Source organism: Lepisma saccharinum, chromosome 9, assembly GCF_977018435.1.
Source record: "Lepisma saccharinum chromosome 9, izLepSacc3.1, whole genome shotgun sequence".
NCBI classification, from domain to species: domain Eukaryota; kingdom Metazoa; phylum Arthropoda; class Insecta; order Zygentoma; family Lepismatidae; genus Lepisma; species Lepisma saccharinum.
The window spans coordinates 54,429,889-54,452,347 of NC_139237.1; the positions used below are offsets into that span (position 1 = coordinate 54,429,889).

Sequence of the window (22,459 nt, forward strand, 5' to 3'; positions counted from 1 at the left end):
GTATTACTGCCAATAAGATTACCTAGGTAGAATAATTTTGTATTACTGCCTATAGGGTTAGGATGATTTTGTATTACTGCCCATAGGGTTAGGGTATTCTTTTGCATGAAAGCCAGCAATCCCTTTCAGATTGAGTTTTGTCAAAGTTGAGAAATGTTTCACGGCTTGTCGCCTCCATGGAAGATAGAAAGAAGTGTGTTGAATCCATTAAAGCAAGTTGCCTTTTGCTATGCGATCAGCCATAACAACTACAAAGAAAGGGAGGGAAGGATAATGAGACAAGAACTCTTTCGTTATTTTGAAATCTTTATTATAAATATTATTAAAAATCTATAGTGAAAATATATATGGTTAATAATCATATCGAATTTTATATCTTTGTAATGAATAATTTTGTTCTTTAAGATGGCGGGATAATGAAAGTGCCATCTTGTATGGAGATTCTTTGCAAAGGCTTCATGCAATTTGGTTTTGTCTTTCAATGGAACTTGATCCCATCTCGTGGCTACCAAAGAAGCCCTTGCAAAGAATCAGCTATTGTCAAGTAAGGGCCCCAGACTCCCTGGTAGACTTCCCCAGTGCCTCTATGGTTATGACGGGGAATATCTGCTCCTCCATTTTGATGATGAGGTTCTTGCCCAAGGCTTTCTCCTTCTGCCTCCTCTTCTTCCTCACGTACAGCAGGGCCCCCACGTTGATGATGAGCAGGACGGCTGCTAAGACCACCACCCCCGCCAATGTCACTTCCCAACCTGCAACAAGAAGCAATGCTTAAGTGGTATCGGCCAACGATGGCGTATTCATTAATCATCTAAAGCCTAACGCCCACTGAGACGCGGAGCAACGCGGCAACAGAACTCAACAGACGCGTTTCCGGTATCTCAGTGGGCGATAAACTTTAATATAACCTGTAGACTTCTGGCACGGAAATTCCGCGCTTCGGTTCCGCGCGTTTCCCTGTAGTGTCACGTTTCTCTGCGTTTCCCTATGTCTCAGTCAGGGGGTGCTCGTTCGGCGGCGCAGATCGTATGCGCAGTTGTCCGTGGATGCATGACATCATCGTCGAAACGCTCGGCACGGAAAAGGCTGGTTCCTTATGCAAATATTGAGATATTTGACAACGAATATCTTCTAAAATATAGTAGCAGGGGAAAAGTTACAACTTTTACCGTTAAGATTCATCCTTTCTAATCAATTTATCACAAAGTTGATTCAAATGTGTAAAATGGTTTTCAAGAAATCGTGTTACAAAGGAACCCCTATTTTGTTCTTTCCAGTCTTCCAATGTAAGGGAGTTTTAACTTAAGCGCGTTGGATTTGTTTTTGCTGTATGTTTTGAAAAAAGATTATTTTGTTCTTGTCAACTGAAATCATGCCTAAATGGTATGGAAAGCTGTGAAAACTATTATCAGAAAACTAACGGAAGAAATCTAAAATATCACAGCTTGATTGATATAAAAAATGCGGGATTGCCCATTTTTGTGAAAAATGCATTGTGCGAGATCTAAAAGCAGAACTTTTTAATATTGTATGTAAATGTAAGGGTGTAATAAACGTGACTGCTTCCCGTAAAATATCACTACACTCTCCACGTTTCTCTTCTGTCTTTTCTTTGGCGCCGTCAATAGCTTCAACATTTTTTTATATATATATATATATATTTGTCACATATTTGTTTTAATTAGTATTAGTATTCTGCTCGTTCTGCCACCTGATCGCAGCAAGGCTCAAAGGGCAGTGCAGTTACACCGGAAGAAGGCTCGGAAATGGCAGGCTTCAGAAGTTAACTCATCCAAATTAAATTAAACAGGTTATGTGCTCTTTCTAAATTTAAATCATAGTTCACAAATAATTTGATTAAAAGTTTTAAATGTATCTGTTTTATTTAATAGCGTATATTCTCGTTCGACAATTTCTCTCTCTCTCTCTCTCTCTCTCTCTCTCTCTCTTATCTGCCCCCAGTAAAACGACAAAAATAAATAAATGAATGAATGCTCTTTTAGCCAAAATATGCATTTTTGTGTCGTATGTAACGGAATAATAAACATGATTGCCCCGGGAAAATATGATTTACCCCTCCATCTTTACTAATGCGCCGTCACTAGCTAAAACATATATTGATTTCTATTGTTTCCACATATTTATTTTAATTTTAGTATTGTGAATCATATTTCACTGTGTTACCTCACGTAGCCACCCCCCCCCCACACACGTACGATTTCGGTTGTAAGTTTTAGACTAAGCTTGTCAAATGTCCACTTATATATTTTGTATTCTTGAGCCATTTGAAAGAAATCATTTCGCTCCTTCTGGACTATTTCATAGCAATGTTTTCCCGCTGGAAGCACTTTTGCAGATCGAGATTCGGGGTTATAGCCTTCCCAAGCCACCGTCCCCTCCAAATACTCTCTTGGCCTTATGAAACAAAAATATATATATTTATACGAAATATTAATTTGACTTGGCAGTTTCTTTTTCGAACAGGAATAAGTTTTAAATTTTAATAGCTTATAAATTTACACTAGCAATTTTGAGTAAAGGTTTTGCGTAACCATAAGAGTACATTTAGAGACTGCAAGGTCAACTCTCGATATTTCAGATATATTAATAATTTTCATCACAACGTCCTGTAATAATTATTTGTTACTTCAATAACCTCCTCGCAAATGTTTCTCGCATATTAAAACATAGATGCCATTTTCTGTTTATTTCCTTGTAATGCTGACCTCCGTGACGAAGTGGTTAGCACAACGCTTTACGATGCCAAGAGCCCCCAGGTTCGAATCCCCACCCGGGCATGGGTCTACTTTCCTTTCTTCAATTTCATCATATCATCACGCATCCTCATCTTTGTGATTAGCCATATGTGACAGATAAGCGAAGTAAAATAAACTAAGTCTATTAATCAATTATTTTTTAAACTCTTTAATTCTTCTTTAGCATGCCACGTTTTTGTTAAATTTATATTACGATTTGTAAAATGACGAAATTCTAAAGGAGAACACGCAACTTTCTTTGTAGCGCATCGGTCAGAAAGTTTCAGGAATATGGATTTTCAAAATACATTTTTTCACATGTACTTTGCCCTCTTTTAAAAGTAGCGCCTTTTCAATTATGTTACTAATCATTAAAAGGATGCCTCAATACCATCTTGGAGGATGACATTATTATTTCTCCCCTCCTAAAAGTAATAATATACTTTCGCTCTCTGAATCTCCCATATAAATGCTAGGGGCCGTCTGCTTCAGCCGAGCTCACTGCTTCTCCGGTGACGTCACGCGTTCGTGCAAGATCGGCAATCTTCGGATGGCTTTACCTAATCACTATGTACCTTGTGTCTCATTGGGCGTTAAGCTTAAGAGGGCGGTGGAGTTTGGCGAAGGTCGCCGTGGAAAGCGCTTAAATTTAACATGGGCTTTTTTGCATTTTGTTGAATATAACGTTTTAGGACAAAAATTTGCCGGAAAACACGCAGTGGATGTGAACTTACTTTATGAAACTTTAAGTACATGACACATTTATGCAATTTCAGTTCGATAAATGTGCACAAATACCATTATTTTTTTTCAATTTCCCATAAGGAAATACGTAAATAAGCACAGAATGGTTATAGGATTTGTGGGTAGCACCAACGAAAATGGCCATTATGATGCATAATAACGTAATGCTCAATCCTTTTATGACTAAGCCAGGGAGGGCTTTTTTTTCAAAAGTCACTTGCACAGCCCAAAATGATTGTTTAAAAATGTCATGTATTATCGACGGCGAAAGATACGGCCGCTTCAGCCGAATTTCATTCATCATAGTTCGCCACTTGGCCACTAGATGTCTCTGTTCGAAAATTGCCCCAGGCTGAAGGGAGGGCTGTTTCGCGCGGGTGTTTGAATCCTCTGCACAGCTGGTTTCCGTCCCCTCGTCAGAAGGTCCCGTAGCTGTCACAGCTTGATTTATTGCCTCTTTCCCAGGCAAGAAACCAAGAAAGCAGGAAGGCCATGAGTTTGTGTATGTTTGAGTGTAGAGAAGCAGAGCATATTTACCGTGAATTGGAACCAGTGACACAGTAACTTTATCTCGATTCCTACCGCGAAGAACGTATTCAGGGGGGTCCAGGAGTCCCAACCTCCCCGCGAAAGACTTACCAAGTACAAAAATTAAATAATGAGATCATAAAATAACTTCAATTAAGTAATGAAAATAAGGTTGTTGTTTAGTCGCAATTTGTTTATTTCCGCAAAAATATTGGAAAGCAATACGACTTTGAATGACAGTACCAAAGAAGATTTATGCAAGAATTATTACTACTTATAATAACATGCAAAATATTACCAGGCATTTTACTTTCGTCAACTGGATCTAACATCATTTTTTCATACTCAATAAATATTATATTCTTTATCTATTTGACATTAATTTCCTTGCCAGGGCAGTTTCTATTTATTTACAAATTTTGCCGACCTTAACTACACGTAAGCTAGATAATGAATACGTGATGTTATACTGTATCACTGTTGTTATATCGCCTTCTTATCTATTAATGTAATAAAAATAGATTAATTATTTTAATATAATTATACTTATTTTAATTTAACATTATTAATATTATTATTTTGAGACATTACGTTAGGACGCCCCTCCGAAATATATATCTCGATACGTGCCTGGTGTTCGATTTGAATGAAATGTAGAAAAGGCGGGGGAGGGTGGTAGCGCTTCCTCTTTTTACATTTCGATAGTTTTACCTCACATGTAGTACTTTGTGAGTCAACGATGCAGGTAGGAAATACGTGTACACACACACACACACACACAATTGATGATTCGCAAAGGAACTTCGTTAAATTCCCATGCTTGTTCCGCTCACAAATCACATCCTCTCCAAATTACAATAGCCTACTATCGTTGTTGCTTACATATGTGTGTGTGTGTGTGGTTCCTAGAACTTCACTATTTCCAAACATAAACTTGATGTGACTCTTACAAAACATTTGTTTTTGGAGTGGAAGGATCATGAAAAGGTCTACTGTTTCTTTGCAAATCTTCAATTCAGTGAGAACCTTGCGTATAATTTGAACGTAATTAGTATTTTTCTTTAATTTGAATTAAAAAATTTTGGGTGCGTCAGCACTGAGGATATTTTGCACCCGTCACACTATACGGGGTCCAGCCCCTTATCATAACAAAAATAAAAGCGTCTGAAATGAAAACTAAAATTTCCTTACCTTGGTTAAAAGCCGAGGCTAAAAAGGGCGCTCAGCACAAATAAGGACAAAACACAGGACGACACAGAATTATACTAGCCATGGGGCCAGTCGCCAGAGCCTCGTTAGTCTGCAGTCCAGGGTGTACTACGTGGAAGTGAGGTTGACATTTGGGTACACTACGTGGAAGGAACACCCCTTATGTACGTAATTAGTAATCACATGACACAAACATTACCATATTAGTAACTAATAATTACCCAAAAGAAGTTCGTTATGTACAGTCACTTATTTTCCACTGTGAATAAAAATGAAGATAATATACTCCATGTTATTGCGATGGTATCTATGAAAATAACCTGAAACGTTTGCAAAACTGTTTCATGTAATTATTTAGACTTCTCAGTTCCTTGAATGTGACATGTCTGCTATGATTTTTTCTACCTTAGTCTTTTTCACGTTCTTGCGTTCGTTTTAGCAAAAGAAATGCTTTCATTGGTAGAGTATGGGGATATTAATGGACAAAAGTTAATACAATCCCCGAAGAATTAATTTTAAAAAAAAGTTGTTTTTTATGATTACACTAAACACCAAATTATTACAAATATTTTTTCTTCCCGCAGAAGAATATCTGCTAGTAAGGTGGAAAATGTTGCAGTCCCAAGTACGTCAAGTATAACAAGCACAATTTTGACAGGAAGGAGAATTGTTGACATACAGTTCTTTTTGGAGAGCATAAAGAAACTGGACAACCACGGTCCCTTCGGTTGCACATTTCAAAACATGATTTTAGTTCGTGAAACTCAGTTTGGATTAAAGAGCAAGCTTACCTTCAAGTGTAACATGTGCAATTTGGAGAGTTCCGTTTGGACTGGAAAAGAAGCACAATCTATGGACGTGAATACTGCGGCAGCAGCCGGAACAATGTCAACAGGAGGTGGGCACGCTCAATTGGAAGAGCTCATGTCTGCCATGGATATCCCTTCCATGTCTTTCAAGACGTTCAAGAAATACCATGATATTGTTTCCGATGGGTGGGAGAAAACTGCAGAAGACGAAATGAAATTTGCTGCTGAGGAAGAAGCTCGGCTCGCTGTAGAACGTGGCGATGTCGATGAGAACGGGACACCGCTAATAACTGTGATTGCAGATGGAAGCTGGGGGAAGCGGTCTTACAGAAGCAACTACAGCTCTTTGTCAGGAGTGGTAAGTAATTATCTGAGTAAATGTTCCTAGTGTGCATGTCTTGATTTACTCACGTTCTGAAACTCATTGGCTCATTGTTGCTACAGCACAAAGCCTCTCTCTGATCGGTAGCCGAGCGCACCGATTGATTGATTGATTTGCTTTACTTTACTTCGCTTTTGTGTCACTTTTGGCTAATTTGCGAAGATGGAGGTGAGTGATGACATAATAAAATTGATGAATGGACATTCACAAACATCCATGGCCAAGTCTATAAATCCCGGGACCCTTGCCGTCGTAGCGCGATGTGCTAACCACTCCGCCACAGGGGCCGGCCTGAGCGCTCCGAGCAGCACACTCACGATCACGCCACATAAGGGTCTGGATTAGATTCCTAGCAATTAACATATTTAATCTAATCACCATTTCTTCTCATCGCCGCGAATAACACAATGAAGTACCAACGTCAGCTTTAAATAACCAACGTAGAAGTTCTAATACAACGTTATCTTCCTGGAAGGGAATTCGATTTTTGTTGTTTAGCGTCAATTTTCTTCTACGGTATCTGTGGAAAAATTTTTGAACCTACTTCTGCAAGGCGTGTGTCTGTCACGCTGGCTATCTGGCCTTGATTCCCTGGGTGACTGATTTCACAGAGAAATGATACCTCATTTGTGTTTGTATTTTTATGTCCGTTATCTTACGTCGCTTTTCCATCTTTTGGATAATCGCGACAACGTACAAACCGCTTGGTTTACAAAAGGTAACATGCATTGCTGGAATTCTTTTTTATTATTATTATAATTTACTACGGAATGTTACATTACATCTTGAAGTTAATTTTATGTTTTCGTACAACCAATTGTAAAATAACTGAGAATAAATTTCCTTCAGTTTACAACTAGATTTTAATCTTTATTACAAGAACTCTCCTCAGATTTTTTCTTTGCATGAGTTTCGAAAGAAATGTGCTGTCAAACAGAATTCTGGAATAGTATAATTATGTAGAACATACATTTTCCAATCCAAATTCGTATTCCAATAGCCACTTTTTATTAAAAATGGATACTGAGCAAATCAATATCAAGACAGATTTTCCAATTTCAGATTGATACTTTAATTCAGCTAAAGTGTTTCCGAATGCAAACCACACAGTGAAGACACAAAATGTTCAAAATATAAACGTAACTTCAAGTGCACCTGCCTGCCAAGGCTGGTAACTAATTTTATAGTCATGTTAATATTTCTTGCCAAATAGGTTTTCTTACGACTGTGATTTTTTCTTGTTTATTTCAGGGCGCTATCGTAGGGTACCAAACAGGAAAGGTTCTCTACATTGGAGTGAAGAATAAATATTGTTATACTTGTAGTAGAGCGTACTCCAAAGGAGACCAACCGGAAGACCACCTGTGCTTCAAAAACTGGAGCGAGAGCAGCAGCTCAAGTGCCATGGAAGCGGCTATAATTGTCGAAGGCTTCTGCAAAAGTGAAGCTAATTATGGTTTGATATATAACAAACTTATAGCAGACGGTGACAGCAGCGTCTATAAAAAGATTCTTGAGGCACGACCGTACAAAAATGTGACAGTGGAGAAAGTGGAGTGCAGGAATCACCTATTACGAAACTTCTGCAATAAACTCCGTGATATCACTATCAAAAGTGACAAACAGAGAAACACGACAGTGATGAGGAAGAAGTTGGGCGAGAACATACTGCGATTTAGAACAGCAGTTATCAAGGCTGTTCAGTATCGAAGAAGTGAAAATGTATCAACAGCTAACAAAACAGAAAATGTTAGAAAAGACATTTTGAACATAACCAATCATGTATTTGGAAATCACAACAGCTGCGCGGAATATTTCTGCAAGAGAAAAGATTTGCATGAAAAGTGCTTTATCAAGGAACTGGAAGAATGTGGTTTGCTCGAGAAAATAAACAGTGTAGTGAGGCAACTTAGTTTGCACAGTAGAAGTCTCATGCAAGACGTGGACAGTAATCGTGTGGAACATTATAATTCTGCTGTGGCAAAGTTCGTTGGAGGAAAGAGGATTAATTATTCTGCTGGTCGTTCATATGGAGGAAGATGTGCGGGTGCAGTTGTTCGTCATAACACTGGTTTGGCATTTTACAAACTGCACAAGAAGATGTACAATTGCAGTCCTAGTGAAATAGCCAAGAAAACTGAATGGAGCAGAAAAAGGAAGGCAGAACAAAAGTCGCATTCAACGAGCAAGAAATGTCGCAGATCAATTTTCCCGCGACTGAATGGCAAACAGGACGAGAATTACGGACCTCATGCACAGAGACCCGACATGCCAGAAGTAGATTTTGAGAGAGAGAGCAAGGAATTTCTCGCCAGCATCCGGAAGTCGGAATCAGAACATGCCAAAATAGAGCGAATGACTGTAGCTCAATCCAGGAGTGGTCAATGGATGGAGCAACGCCGGAAACTTCTGACTGCCTCGTATTTTGGACGAGTCTGCAAGATGTTGCCCACCACTAGCTGCCAGTCAATTGTCAGAGAAATTCTGTATTCAAAATTTGATTGTGTTTCAATGGCATATGGACGTGAAAACGAAGAAAGAGCGAAAAGAGACGTGGAGAAAGAACTCAAAGAAGCAGTGGTGGATTGTGGACTCTTCATTGATGCCGAAATACCATTCCTTGGAGCATCCCCTGATGGCCTAATTGGTAAAAAGGTAAAAAAGTGTTCCCCTGTGCATAGCACAACGCCATGAAGGCGTATAGGGGGTGTGGGGGTAACGCCCCACACTTTCTTGATCCGGTCGTGAGTGGGGGTGATGTGATCAGCATCACGCCCCAAGGGTATAGTGGAAGTGAAGTGTCCTTCGTCTGCATCTACGCTAACACCTGATGAAGCAATCCGCTCCAAGAAATCTACTGCGTGGAATTTGTCAAAACAAGGCACAATTGAAGGAATAAAGACAACTCATAACCACTATTACCAGGTCCAGGGACAATTGCACGTAACAAAGAGAGAATATTGCATATATGCAATGTGGACTCCGCTCGGCGTAAAAGTAGCAAGAATTGACCGAGACGATAAGTTCTGGGAAGAGAAAATGCTTCCAAAACTCGAGCAATTCTACATGAATTGCCTTTTACCAGAGCTGGTGGATCCACGCCAGAGTAGATCAATGTCAATCCGAGATCCCTCTTATATACTGGAAGCAAGGATGAAAAAAGGCTTAGCCTCATAAAATGTTAAATTTGAGAAGGGGTTTGTTTACAAGTATTTGTGATGCATTTTATTTAACTATTTTCTTTTTATATTATTGCATAAAATATAGTGTTTATTTGGTTTAACTATCTACAGTTTCAATTATTGTACGAAATATAGTGCTAGAAAATGTGATTTTTAATAACATTAATATGTGAATCTTTTTTTAATAATGTATATGTTCTATTGACTGTGGATTTGTACTCTTTGATCTGTTGCAATGTTTTGAAAGTTCATGTAATTTTCCCATATGTACGTCGTACTATTTAACCATTTTCCACAATAACTACAATCAGACATTTGTTAACAAGTTGTCAACTAGAATATCGTTGTTTCATCATACCTGTAATATATAGAATTTTAATTAATTTATTTATTGTAATATTGATGTAAACGTTGTAGGACAAGCCATATGTTTAGGTTTAATTGTAATAATTCATTCTCTCTTTCTAGTTACCTTTCTTTGTATTTTGCACAATTCTTGTTAATTGATGAATTTTGTTAATTATGAATGTGTACATATTAATCTTCGTCATACGTTTGCTGCATTTTGCACAACCACCACAAATGCTTTGTTTCATTATTTAAATTTTTAATATTTTAAGAGCTCTATACATAAAATTTTACCGAATTCCATTTGAATTTAGTAAATCCAAATAATAAATAATAGGGCGTTAAAGTTGAAAATAATGAGACACGAAATTTAGTAAGTTCAAATAATGGGGCTGTGAGCAATTGGAATTACATATAACGTGGGGGGTAGGGATTAGTTATTTAAAGTAATAGTGAGGTAAGGGGATTACCAATTGAAAGTAATAGGTGGGATAAACAATTGAAAGTAATGGAGATGTGCGTATTATCAATTGAAAGTAATGGAGACGTGCGTATTATCAATTGAAAGTATTGGTAGGGTGGGGATTATCAATTGAAAGTAATGGGGAGGTGGGTATTATCAATTGAAATTAATGGGGAGGTGGGTATTATCAATTTAAATAATGGGGAGGTGGGTATTATCAATTGAAATAATGGGGAGGTGGGTATTATCAATTGAAAGTAATGGGGAGGTGGGTATTATAAATTGAAATAATGGGGAGGTGGGTATTATCAATTGAAATAATGGGGAGGTGGGTATTATCAATTGAAAGTAATGGGGAGGTGGGTATTATCAATTTAAATAATGGGGAGGTGGGTATTATCAATTGAAATAATGGGGAGGTGGGTATTATCAATTGAAATAATGGGGAGGTGGGTATTATCAATTGAAATAATGGGGAGGTGGGTATTATCAATTGAAATTAATGGGGAGGTGGGTATTATCAATTGAAAGTAATGGGGAGGTGGGTATTATCAATTGAAATAATGGGGAGGTGGGTATTATCAATTGAAATAATGGGGAGGTGGATATTATCAATTGAAAGTAATGGAGAGGTGCGTATTATCAATTGAAAGTAATGGGGAGGTGGGTATTATCAATTGAAAGTAATGGTAGGATGGGGAATATCAATTGAAAGTAATGGGGAGGTGGGTATTATCAATTGAAAGTAATGGTAGGGTGGGGATATCAATTGAAAGTAATGGGGAGGTGGGCATTATCAATTGAAATTAATGGGGAGGTGGGTATTATCAATTGAAATAATGGGGAGGTGGGTATTATCAATTGAAATAAAGGGGAGGTGGGTATTATCAATTGAAAGTAATGGAGAGGTGCGTATTATCAATTGAAAGTAATGGGGAGGTGGGTATTATCAATTGAAAGTAATGGTAGGGTGGGGATTATCAATTGAAAGTAATGGGGAGGTGGGTATTATCAATTGAAATAATGGAGAGGTGGGTATTATCAATTGAAAGTAATGGGGAGGTGGGTATTATCAATTGAAAGTAATGGTGAGGTGCGTATTATCAATTGAAATTAATGGTAGGGTGGGGATTATAAGTTGCCAGGGCACGGATGTTCTTTGCGAGTATCCCTTCATCAATTCCATGTAATCACCATTTTATGTCGTGATTAGCCAAAAGTGACAGAAAGCGACGAAAAATAATCAACCAATCAATCAACGTATCTACACTCTCGGTGGTGTTACATTTCAATTGTTCGGTTTCCAGTAAACATTCCATCTTGACGTCATCCGTAAGACTGCCATTGTGACCGTAATACTTGTAGTTATTTCGGAGCAAGATGACCAGATATGATACGTGACTTATCCTGAGGGGTGCGAAAGCCAAAGCTAAAAACTAAACACAGTCCATAATTACCATAGCATCAGGTCTTACAAGATATATACATACAGGTGAGTCACTATTCTGTGACATCATCAGTAATAGGTCTTAATATTAAATAACACAAAAATCACGCAGCAAATTAAAGGTATTACGAATAACATTAAAAATATTTCTAGAATTGGAAAGAGCAATAAACATTTGTGCAACGACAAAGGAAATTAACAACAATAAATATTAGTTCGAGGGGAAGCACGTGTCATAATGATACAAAATGATAACATGTAGAAAGTTTCAAATACGTTTGAGCTGTTTTTAAGATGGGTAATACATAAAGTGTAAGTTCAATGTTTACCTATTCGTTCCCTTACATCATTGCTACTACTGTAGTTGTACATTTTGTTCCATTGGTTTGTCTTTCGCCTCTTCTGATTATCCCTAGGTCATTCCACATATCCAAGACTTTTTCCTTTAAATTCGAAATAGTCTCGCTCCCGTTCATCTCGAATTATTATCAGCACTGTTCGTAGTAGTTAAAATAATAACTGTTACTATTGTTTGTGCTTATTACTATTAGATACAAATTTTGTATCAACACGAAACCCCCTACAAAAAAAAGAAAGTAAATGGCGACTAGTATGCCTCTACCTTGTTATCACTGGTATGCTATACATTTACACAGCGTACTTTCAATTAGTTATTCTTACTTGATTCGTCGTTACTTTCAACTGATAATCTCTACCACCTTCTTTACTCTCAATTTATAATCTCAACCGCACAAAGAGAAATTCTACATAATTATAGCAGCCACTGTAATCAACAAAATTTATTCAGTCCAAATCTCATTTGTGAAGGTCCTGACTGTCTGCTGTGGCCAGCCAGCAGTGAATATTTTGCCAGTGGAGAAATCTTGAAAGAAGCCGAAACCAGAATGAAATGAAACAGGTGGTGCCCTTTCGCAGCGGTCACGAAGGGGAGGGGGTGGTGAAGGCAGGGGGGAAACATGGTGGCAAGTCTTTCCACCATGGGGGGGAGGTCCTCTGCCCTCCGGCCTGTGCTCTTCCTCTAGTTTAGGACAACAGAGAAAAATTGCTAGTTCACTGATATGTCGCTAGGTGTCTGTATCGCATCGGGCCAGGAAACTACTTTCATGCCAACCTCCAGCCCACTCTTAAGGGTGCTGAGGGGGTGCGGTATTGAAAATACAGACAATATAACTACACCAAATAGCAATCAACTTTTAGATGCTTCTTTGAAAATGTGCCAAGAAAACTGAAGACTACTAATGACTTTCTTCATTTTTGCTTGTTTTTACCGCAACAAGCACATGTACAGGAGAGTAAATGCGACTTCTCTTTCAGACTAAGATCAATGGCTTGCCTGCTGTGTTCAATAATGGCAGCCAAAATTTTAGGCTCAAAATAACGACATGTTGTTTAATAAGTCATAACGTAAGAATAAATTGCAAGAGTTTTCTGTGCAGAGGAGTGCGGAAGGGGACGCGGAAGAAAATTAAGCGGTGTTTTTCGCAAGTTCCCCCTCTGGCGCCGCCCCAGATATCGGCTGAACTTAACCAAAATGAATGTAAACAAGTTGTAGCTGAGTTTACTGTGTAATCGCGATATACTCCATAGGTACTAATCAATTTAATAACCTTACTAACTATTTATCATCCATGTTGGGACATGATAACAGCGTTTTAACAAATGTTTTAAACTTGTTGAGAAGAGCTTAAGCTGTTACCTTTAAGTTACACTGTTTCTAAGGAAGATTTTAGTTTCCTCTTACCTTTTTAACGTGTTGGGTTTGTCCTGTGCAGGCCCCTTTACAACCATGTACATTTAATCTTTCTGAAGGGGCACTTTAAACTTTAAAGTAAGGGTTTTAGGTAAAGGGATTTTTCCTCGTATACTTTCAAGAGTGCAAAAAAAAAAAAAAAAAAAAAAAAAAAAAATCATTCATTCATTCATTATTTGTTATCAAGTGGTATCGAATGGTTGAATTGGTGAGTCTAGCTGTCCAATAGAAAGCATTTTAACAAATGAAGTAGTTATTTCATGTCTCTCAGTACATAAAATTACATGTTTGTAACTTAGGTTCATTCTGCGATATTGCAAGTTCACTCTTGATTACTTGGGTCCAATAGACAGACGGATCTACTGACAGTCATTATTTATATCGCAATAAGATAGTGTTAAATAGATCTTTCAGTACAATAAATTTTATCTTTTTATCTCTTAGTTTGTGAGTAATTGTTAGGTATCGATGGAGTTCGATTGTTGACAAAAATAGATATTTGAACTGTTCAATCGACAAGGTAGTCATCCTGTCATGTTAAAAATGCACTGTTCTCTGAACTCGCCAAACTTTACATTTGTTGTGTAATTATTTTCTGATATATTAAAGTTAAAAATTAATACATTTCTAACGTTCGATTATTGTATGATCCTGTAACATTATCATTTCAAATCTTGTAGCACATTTTCAAGATGATAAGATACTCTAACAAGTTAAGACAGATGGGATCGTTTGGATTACGAAGAAATGAAGAATCAGAGGAAAGGTTTCAGAACATGTTCATTAGCTGTACTTATTTGGAAGTATTTAAAAAACTTCTCTTAAAAAATCATTCCTTTGAAATCGTACCATTGTGTTTGCTAACAAGAAGTAAAGAAAAGAGCCATGAACGAGTAATATTTTAAAAGTGAAATAAAATTTATTAGGAGGCATATTCCAAAACATTATATTCTGTGCGATTTTTTGTGTGCATGAACTAAATTATATTTTCAAAGTGTGATTTCTTAGTCTTAAATGTACTGATATTTTTTGCCACTTCGAATCTCTATATTAAATATTAATAACAAAGACTGATAGCGTGCTTGTTCTTGTTTAAAAAAAATCCAAACCGGCATGACGTCTGCTCTTGCGAGCCAATCCTCGTTTATTACATTTTATTGACCCACCTGTTATTATTCACCCAGCTTAGTCCTGTCAGCGATCCGCATGGGAGTTTCATGAATAACGGAGCGGGTTATGTCAGAATTTAAAATACAGGGTTAAGTACTCCAGTACAAGTTAAGGGCATTTGGGCATTTAGAAAATGGGCGGAAAAGAGCCCTTTCTGTTTAACAACAACGGCTCTCGGTTTGCTCTTAATGTGTTTATAGAAGCTCTGCATTATGAAGTCCTGTTTGTAGTTCGGACAGGAAACGATGGAAAAAAACTGTTCCCCAACTTACAATGCAATGCTCTCTTGTAAATTGGCCCTTCTTAATGTTTCCCCAGGGAGCGGCTGAATAATTCATCGCAATCCATAAAAGGGAGCGACAGCATCGCTTCACTGCTGCTCTCCGCAATTTGCAGCTTAATGCGAAAAAATGACAATTTTCTCCGAAGAGCTTAACGGAAGTCGCTTCTTCTCGTGCTCTTGTTTTTCGCCCTTTAATGGAGGAAAGATTTGACGTATTTGGGTCTTCTCTTCACCGTTCTTCTCTTCCCAGCTTCATAATATTCGACAGTTACAAATGACCCTTGTTCTGAGTTGCGTTCCAAGTAGGGTTTTCCTCGCTTCGAGTATGCTCGTCTGCCTCATTTCCACAGTACAACCAATACAGAAGCGAGTACGGTTACTTTGTACTTGTTTTGCAAAACAAGAAAGTTCATCAAACTGTTAAAGATTGTAAAATAATTATTAATTTTTATTTCATTTATATTAAATGGTGGTAGTGGTGCCATAGATGAAAAGGCACTCAATTATGCAGAGTGCATAGGGGTAGGGATTCCCCTTTGACTGTAAACTTTTAGCATTGAATCGAAATCTATGTACTAATACTTCATTATTTGATTTTTGTTATTTGGTGTTGCTTTTTCTGCTGCTTTTTGCTTATTCGCGGCAATGAAGATGAAAGACGATTAGATTAAATTGATCAAGATACACTCATAAAACATATTTCTTTGTTCTGGTAGGATTACCATCAAAGTAACTTACTACTATGTAGTATACTTTCAGTTTAGGTATTGTTGGAAGTTAATGCGACAACTACAGTTATTTCAAATCAATAACCCTTGTTCTGAGTTGCGTTCCAAGTATGGTTTTCCTCGCTTCGAGTATTATCGTCTGACTCATTTCCGCAGTACAACCAATACAGAAGGGAGTACTATCCATGTGATTGGGTAGTTTAAGTGTGTATATGTAAAATATTTTCAGTGGCGGTAAATTCCAGTAGCTTCTTTCGATATATATATATATATGGAGATTAGTATAACCGACCTTCGTGTTGGCAGAGTGGTTAGCTACGACGTCAAGAGTTCCGACCTCGGCACGGATTTTCTTTGTGAGTGCCCTTCAATCATTTTCATCATAAACACATCATAAACATCACTCATCGTCCTTGTTGCGATTAACCAAAAGTGACAGAATAGCAATGCTAAATAACACAAATCAAAATCATATCAAAATATATTAGTACATACAGTCTGCTTCAAAGCTAAAACTTTGCTCTTAGAGGATATTGGATTGGATTGATTTGATGTTTGAAGTCCACTTTATGCACAGTAAGGATATTCGGGACTGGACCAACATTTTAAAGTGGGATCCGAACAACTTTGTGCCTCCACCGGGAATCGAACCCGGGACCCCTTGATTACAAGGCGACGACGCCACCACTGCGCCATTCGGGAGGACTACTGTCAGAGGAGAATCTCTACCCCTATGCACTCCGTATAATTAAGTGTATTTTCATCTATGGCACTAATCTCACCATTCATTCCCATCATATTGTGCCTACCACTTGGAAGAATATATAAACAAGGAAAACAACAACATTGTCCGAACATCGTTTTAATAACAAAATCCTTTCTATACTTTCAACCCACCTTGTTAAGCAACTTCTTCAAGCGGTAGTCAAGCTATTTGCAACATTCGATCGAAGCTTAATACTAGGTTCGAGCAAAAACATTTACTTACCTTTCCCAAGAATAATTTGACACCATATCTTAGCTCCGTTAGAATGTTTAACAATTTGCTAATCAAAACTAATATGCTAGATATAAATTGGCCTTGTTTATATATTAAAAATGTCAAAGTCTGTTTGATGCCACTTTATGTTCAGATAGGCTAATCGGGACTGGACCTACAGTTTTAAGTAGGATCATAACCACTCCATAATGTACTTCCATTGGGAATCGACCCCATGATCCCTTGATTACAAGGCAACTTGTTAAACATGAAAGTTTTCCCTTTCATCCAACAGAGTAGTGAATCATTGAGGAGATTTTGAATAGTGATAGGTAGCAACAAGGTCAATAAGCTGTTTTTAAGATCTCGTGTTAGTAATGGCGTTATCAACTTTTTCTTTCACAGTATACAAAGCTATTTTTGCCCCGAACTGAAACAAGGCATTGTTTGTTATCGTTTTATCACTTGTTAGCGCTGAAGGTAAAATAATAAACCCTATTGTTTTACTGCACGTGACTTTGTGTCTTGAAACAATTGTTACTTATCATAGGCACCAACTTGGAAGGGGGGCATGTTCATTCCCCTCCAAAGTTCCTCTCCACATGGCGTTTCGGAACGCCAAGGGTTTTTTTTATATTTATAGAATCATTTATGGTAATGATAAAGCAAGCAACACACAGATACACGCACGCACGGAGATAAAGACACACAGACAGATGGATAGATATATTAGATTGATAGATAGAGAGAAGATGTGAGGATTGGCAGAGAAAAAGAGAGAAACAGGGAAGGAAACAGTTGAAAAGATAAGTGAACAAAGAAAGAGAAAAACAGGAGGAAGACAGAAAGATTATAAGAGAAAAAGGAAAAAGAAAAAGGTACGACAGAGAGAGAGAGAGAGAAGATATAATGAATGACAGAAACAAAGAGGAAGTGATACAAAGAGAGAAAAAAGCAGAAAGAAACATGAAAAAATACGAAGGAAGAAATGGGCAGCGGAATACAAAGAGAGAGAGAGAGAAGATATGAGGAATGGCAGAAACAACAGGAATAAGTGATACATAGAGAGAAACAGGAAAAGTAACAGGTGAAGAGATAAATGAACGGAGAGAGAAAAAGGGAAATATAGGAAAAAAGAAATTGTAAAAAAGGAGATGAGAGACATAGGTGAGAGAGAGAGAGAGAGACATACAAGATATAAAGAATGACAAAAACAAAGAGTAAGTGATACAAGGACAGAAACTGGAAAGAGTTGATGGATTAAATGGGCAATGAACAAAATCCTGTGGCGACAGCATTGGCTCTGACATGTTGGATTGTTTTATATTTATTTTCCTCTTTTACTCGTTTGTTCTACCCTAGCTTCCTTATAATACTACCCTTCCTTCAACAACACTGATTCACTGTCTATGTACTAGAGTAAGTTTTAATTTCTTATGGTTCACCCTTATTGCACTTTTTTTAATTTTAATCACGATACGAATTGCAGCATGCTTAACACGAACTAACACAGTTTCTCAGTTTAATAACCGAGGCTTTCCCAACACATCTCCACGTTAACCTACAAAATATCTTTACAATGCAAAATGGATGTGAATTCCTCACGTAATTCGAGTACCACGAATGTCACAGTATATTTCCTTAGATAACCGATTGCGTGAAAAACGAATACATTCTATCGAGTTAGATTTTCATTCTTACCGACTCCTCCATCCATGTAGATAATCTTGCCCAATCCGAGTCCAAGGTCTGGATTCTGGTGAGAAGACGACGTAGTGGCTATAGACTGGCTTTCCGCCGGAAATATCGTTGTGGAAAGCATCACGTCTTTATCCATTTTCCTGCAATACAACAGTTTTATCAGGCAAGCGTTAATTTATCCTGTAAACGATGAAGAAGTTATTAATGCACGAAACAACATACACATAATGTCCCTATAATTTATCCTCATACCTAAATGTTCAAAGGTTTTAACTTTTTAAATAACTGAGAGATTCAGTGGCTTCGAACGAGAAGTGCTTCTTGTGTATCTTCACAAAAGCATAAAAACTTCCATTGTTCGTTTTACGGCTTATATTCTGTTACTTCAGTGCTAGTCTTATCATGAAAAGATAAACAGAGACTTCGTATCGAAGATATCTCTGAAACAAAACACTAAGGACAGTGACAAAGCATAACAAACAAAGGAACACGTAATGCTATCTTAGGTAGCTATTTCAAACATCTACTGTATGAAGTGGCTGCATATAATTGATCATGTGAATATATTAAAAGTCTATTCTTTATTCCTATACAAGACAAGGCACTTGTTACTCAAGGACTCTTTCTGACATTAGAAAGCGTTGTATTTAACTTCAGGGTATTTCCAACGAAGAGAGGAAATTAGCATGTTATTTGATCATTCTTTAATTTTTCAAGTGTGGTCATGACTATGTAAATTAGCTACCTGAACTTTTGTCAGTGAAATTCTTCCTTATAGATAAAAGAAAAGGCAGGCTGTTTGTAAAGAAAAATGTTGTTGTTAGCAGAAATTAGCAATGGAAGTTAAACATCATGTAGCTTAAACTGATTCGTCAAATATAGCCTAAAGAGGCAAAATGCTGCTTAAAATAAGTAGAGAGCAAAGTAAGATTAAACTGATGTTTAAGTATCGTAGTGCGATTAAATGAAGGTATTATGGATTTGAAGCTCCGGATAAATCATACTTTTTGTTTAACCAATTTTGCAATATTTACACATTGTTCCTCTAAAATTTCTTTAGAACATCTGTAGCCTGAAAGTATCATGCTGAATGCAATGTATCCACTAGCTCGTACTCTATTGTGTCAACATCCAGCAAGTTTCTATTCAGCAAATTTTGATCAAATTTATGTCCATTTGTGCTCAAAATTTACCTTTACACTCCGCAATATTGAAAAGTATGGCAAAAACCCTGGGACAAGTTATTTTAGCCAAGAATCAGGACCACGATCTGAACCATCACTGGAGCCAGTGACATATAGTGACGAACAGTAGTTAGATTTTCAACATTCACATTCTAACCATAGTTTACATTAGTCGGTGACCCCACCACTGAATAACAGAACAGAATAACACGATGAAGTGTTTGGGCCTTCCTCGAGATTACTAACGGTTTTAAAATGTTCTTTACTATGCTTTCATTTGTAAATGTTGAATATTCTCAAATTTGGAAAGGAGTTGTAGTCCCATCAGCTGCCCCCTGCGCACGCCAGTGCTCGCAAATCTCGTCTCGTGTATGTCTTGAATAATGTTCTATCATGAGACCTAAATAAGCCATGAGTTAACGTGATATGGTAGTTAATTTGATATTGAAGGGTCGAAATATATTACGAGCCAAGCGACGTCTCAAAGTAAAGATTTTTATTTCTCCACGGGGATTCGTATTTTACAATAAGCGAATGCGGGAGATTCCCGAGATGGACTACACTGCCATTTTAAAGAACTCTTTCGAAAGTAGTCTTGAAGAAAATTTCGATTTCACCTGATCTACATCTTTGTTTTGTCGACGTGGCGTGTTGTTAACATCCATTGTGAACAAGTACTTTTTTTCTCTCAGCTCTTGAATTTGTATATTTTAAATTTTTCGAAACATCATTACCGGCACAATTTGATCAATTTAATAGTGGTACGATTCTAGAAACTTCGTTGTTTCGTAAAATTTTACACTGATCACATAATCCATCACGTTTGTTTGTTTGACTCGTTGTTTAAGTCCACTTTATGCACAGTCTAATCGAGACTGGACCTACAGTTTAAATTGGGATCCGAACCGCTGCCCAATGTGTGTCCACCGGATATCGAACCCGGGGCCCCTTTATTTCAAGGCGACCACGTTACATCTACGCCGTCAGGGAGGCCCGCTCTCACGTTTCTCGTTTCATAGAAGTATTTCAAACGTTATCTGCATTGGTTGATTGGTTGGTTTATTTTTGTTACTTAGAGTCTTTTATGCCACTTTTTGGCTAATCGCGACGTCACGAATAAGTGATGATTTTATAAAATTGGTGAAGGGACATTGACAAAGGACACCCGTGACCAGGACCGGATTCGAACTCGAGACCCCTGGAGTCGTAGCGCGCTGTGCTAACAATTCTTTCACAGAGGTTGACTAACATTAGCTGCAGTCTGAATGTTACGCGGGAGACATGGGTGAGATGTTTTCTGACGATGTTCTTGCATAAAGCGGGCGGGCCTCTAATGAACCCTAGTGGACTGGCTATAACTCGGTGCTGATCACAACACTTCTTACGACTCAGATCGAAAATATGCAATGTACAGGGGACAGCTGTACCATCTTAAAGCCATTGTCATCGGAAAGATATGCTATACATATTCCCAACAAGTGGAAAGCATTGATTTAACTTCTAAGATCTTAAAAACTTTGCATATTTTGAAAATATTCATTATATTACCCTTTGCCTCGTGGAAGAAAATCTCAAGAGACTAATTACGGACCCCAAGTTCGTGAGTAACTCAGCAAAAAATGACGACAATATTTTCCTCGGTCCCATTCCTGACACGATTATGAGACATTTAAAATGCATGGACAGCAGCGGGATTAAGTTTTGGCGAGGAGCAACTCCGAAAGTTGAGGACGTCTGCCGTGAATTTAAGTGGATGATGAAAAAATAATTAAATGCTGTCAGGGGAAGACGCGGGGAATTCTCAGGAAACCAAACACACGATTTAGCACTTGGAGAACGAGTCAATTGCTAAATCAGTTGCTAAACCATTTTTCCAAATTTTCTTACAAGCGTGTCGATGTAAAATTACCACCTCGTAAAGTCGTATTGTGCTATAAGCAGAAAATAAATTGTCGTCTTGGGTATAAATGTAGAGCAATATTTATAAAATCTACTATGTAATTGCAGATGCACTTCGCTCATTACGACTAGTGTCAATTTAAAAGTTAGGACGAGTATTTGAAACTCACTTTCTTTTTTAGTGATTTTTAATGAAATTAACTTATTTTCACCACACTTTCGTGGTGTGGAAGTCTTCAACTACAAATCTACAACTTCATTTGTTTTTATTCAATTAAGGAACACACAAACATGTAAAGACATGTAAATGTTCTTGCTAATACGAATGTTTAAACCAAAGCATAGGATATGATAGAAATGGCTCAGAGTTCCTAACATGTTAAAGAATACATGGTCATTCATTGTATCACTTCTTTTATTTATTGATTGATTTATTTATTTGCTTTATTTTACTTCGCTTATTGTGCCAGTTTTGGCAAATTTGCGAAGATGGGAATAAATGATGGGTATATGATGAAGTTGGTGAATGGACACCCACAAACATCCATGCCCAGGCCAGGATTCGAACCCAGAACCCCTGGCGTCGTAGTGTGTCACTTCTGTGTAGCTATAAAAGCTAAGGTAATTGTATTTTACTCGAATGCATAAATACGACAAGATATCGTCCATTGAGAATGTAAATGTTCTATGTCCAAGTTTTCATTTCTTCAGGATAGTCCTATAAAGTTTGACATGATATATTTATTGAGCCTTTGTCACCATTGCGCTGAAAATTTGTGTCATTGCAAAGACTGATATATTGAAGCCTCTCTAAGAAAAAGTAGTTGTTTTGTTAGGTACTTATGCTGTAATTAATAATTGAAATTTGAGATGGAA

The 22,459-nt window shown here is 37.5% G+C and overlaps 1 protein-coding gene across 1 annotated transcript; it reads right to left on the bottom strand.

The window, feature by feature from the left end:
- Positions 1–299: 299 nt before the first annotated feature.
- Positions 300–18,888, bottom strand: LOC145992671 (uncharacterized). The gene is made up of 3 exons (XM_083129046.1): positions 18,753–18,888; positions 18,501–18,640; positions 300–752 (listed from the first exon to the last, which is right to left on the bottom strand). The coding sequence occupies exons 2-3, from the start codon at positions 18,634–18,636 to the stop codon at positions 541–543; spliced, it is 348 nt and encodes a 115-aa protein (XP_082985172.1). The 5' UTR covers positions 18,637–18,640; positions 18,753–18,888; the 3' UTR covers positions 300–540.
- Between the last annotated feature and the right edge of the window lie 3,571 nt (positions 18,889–22,459).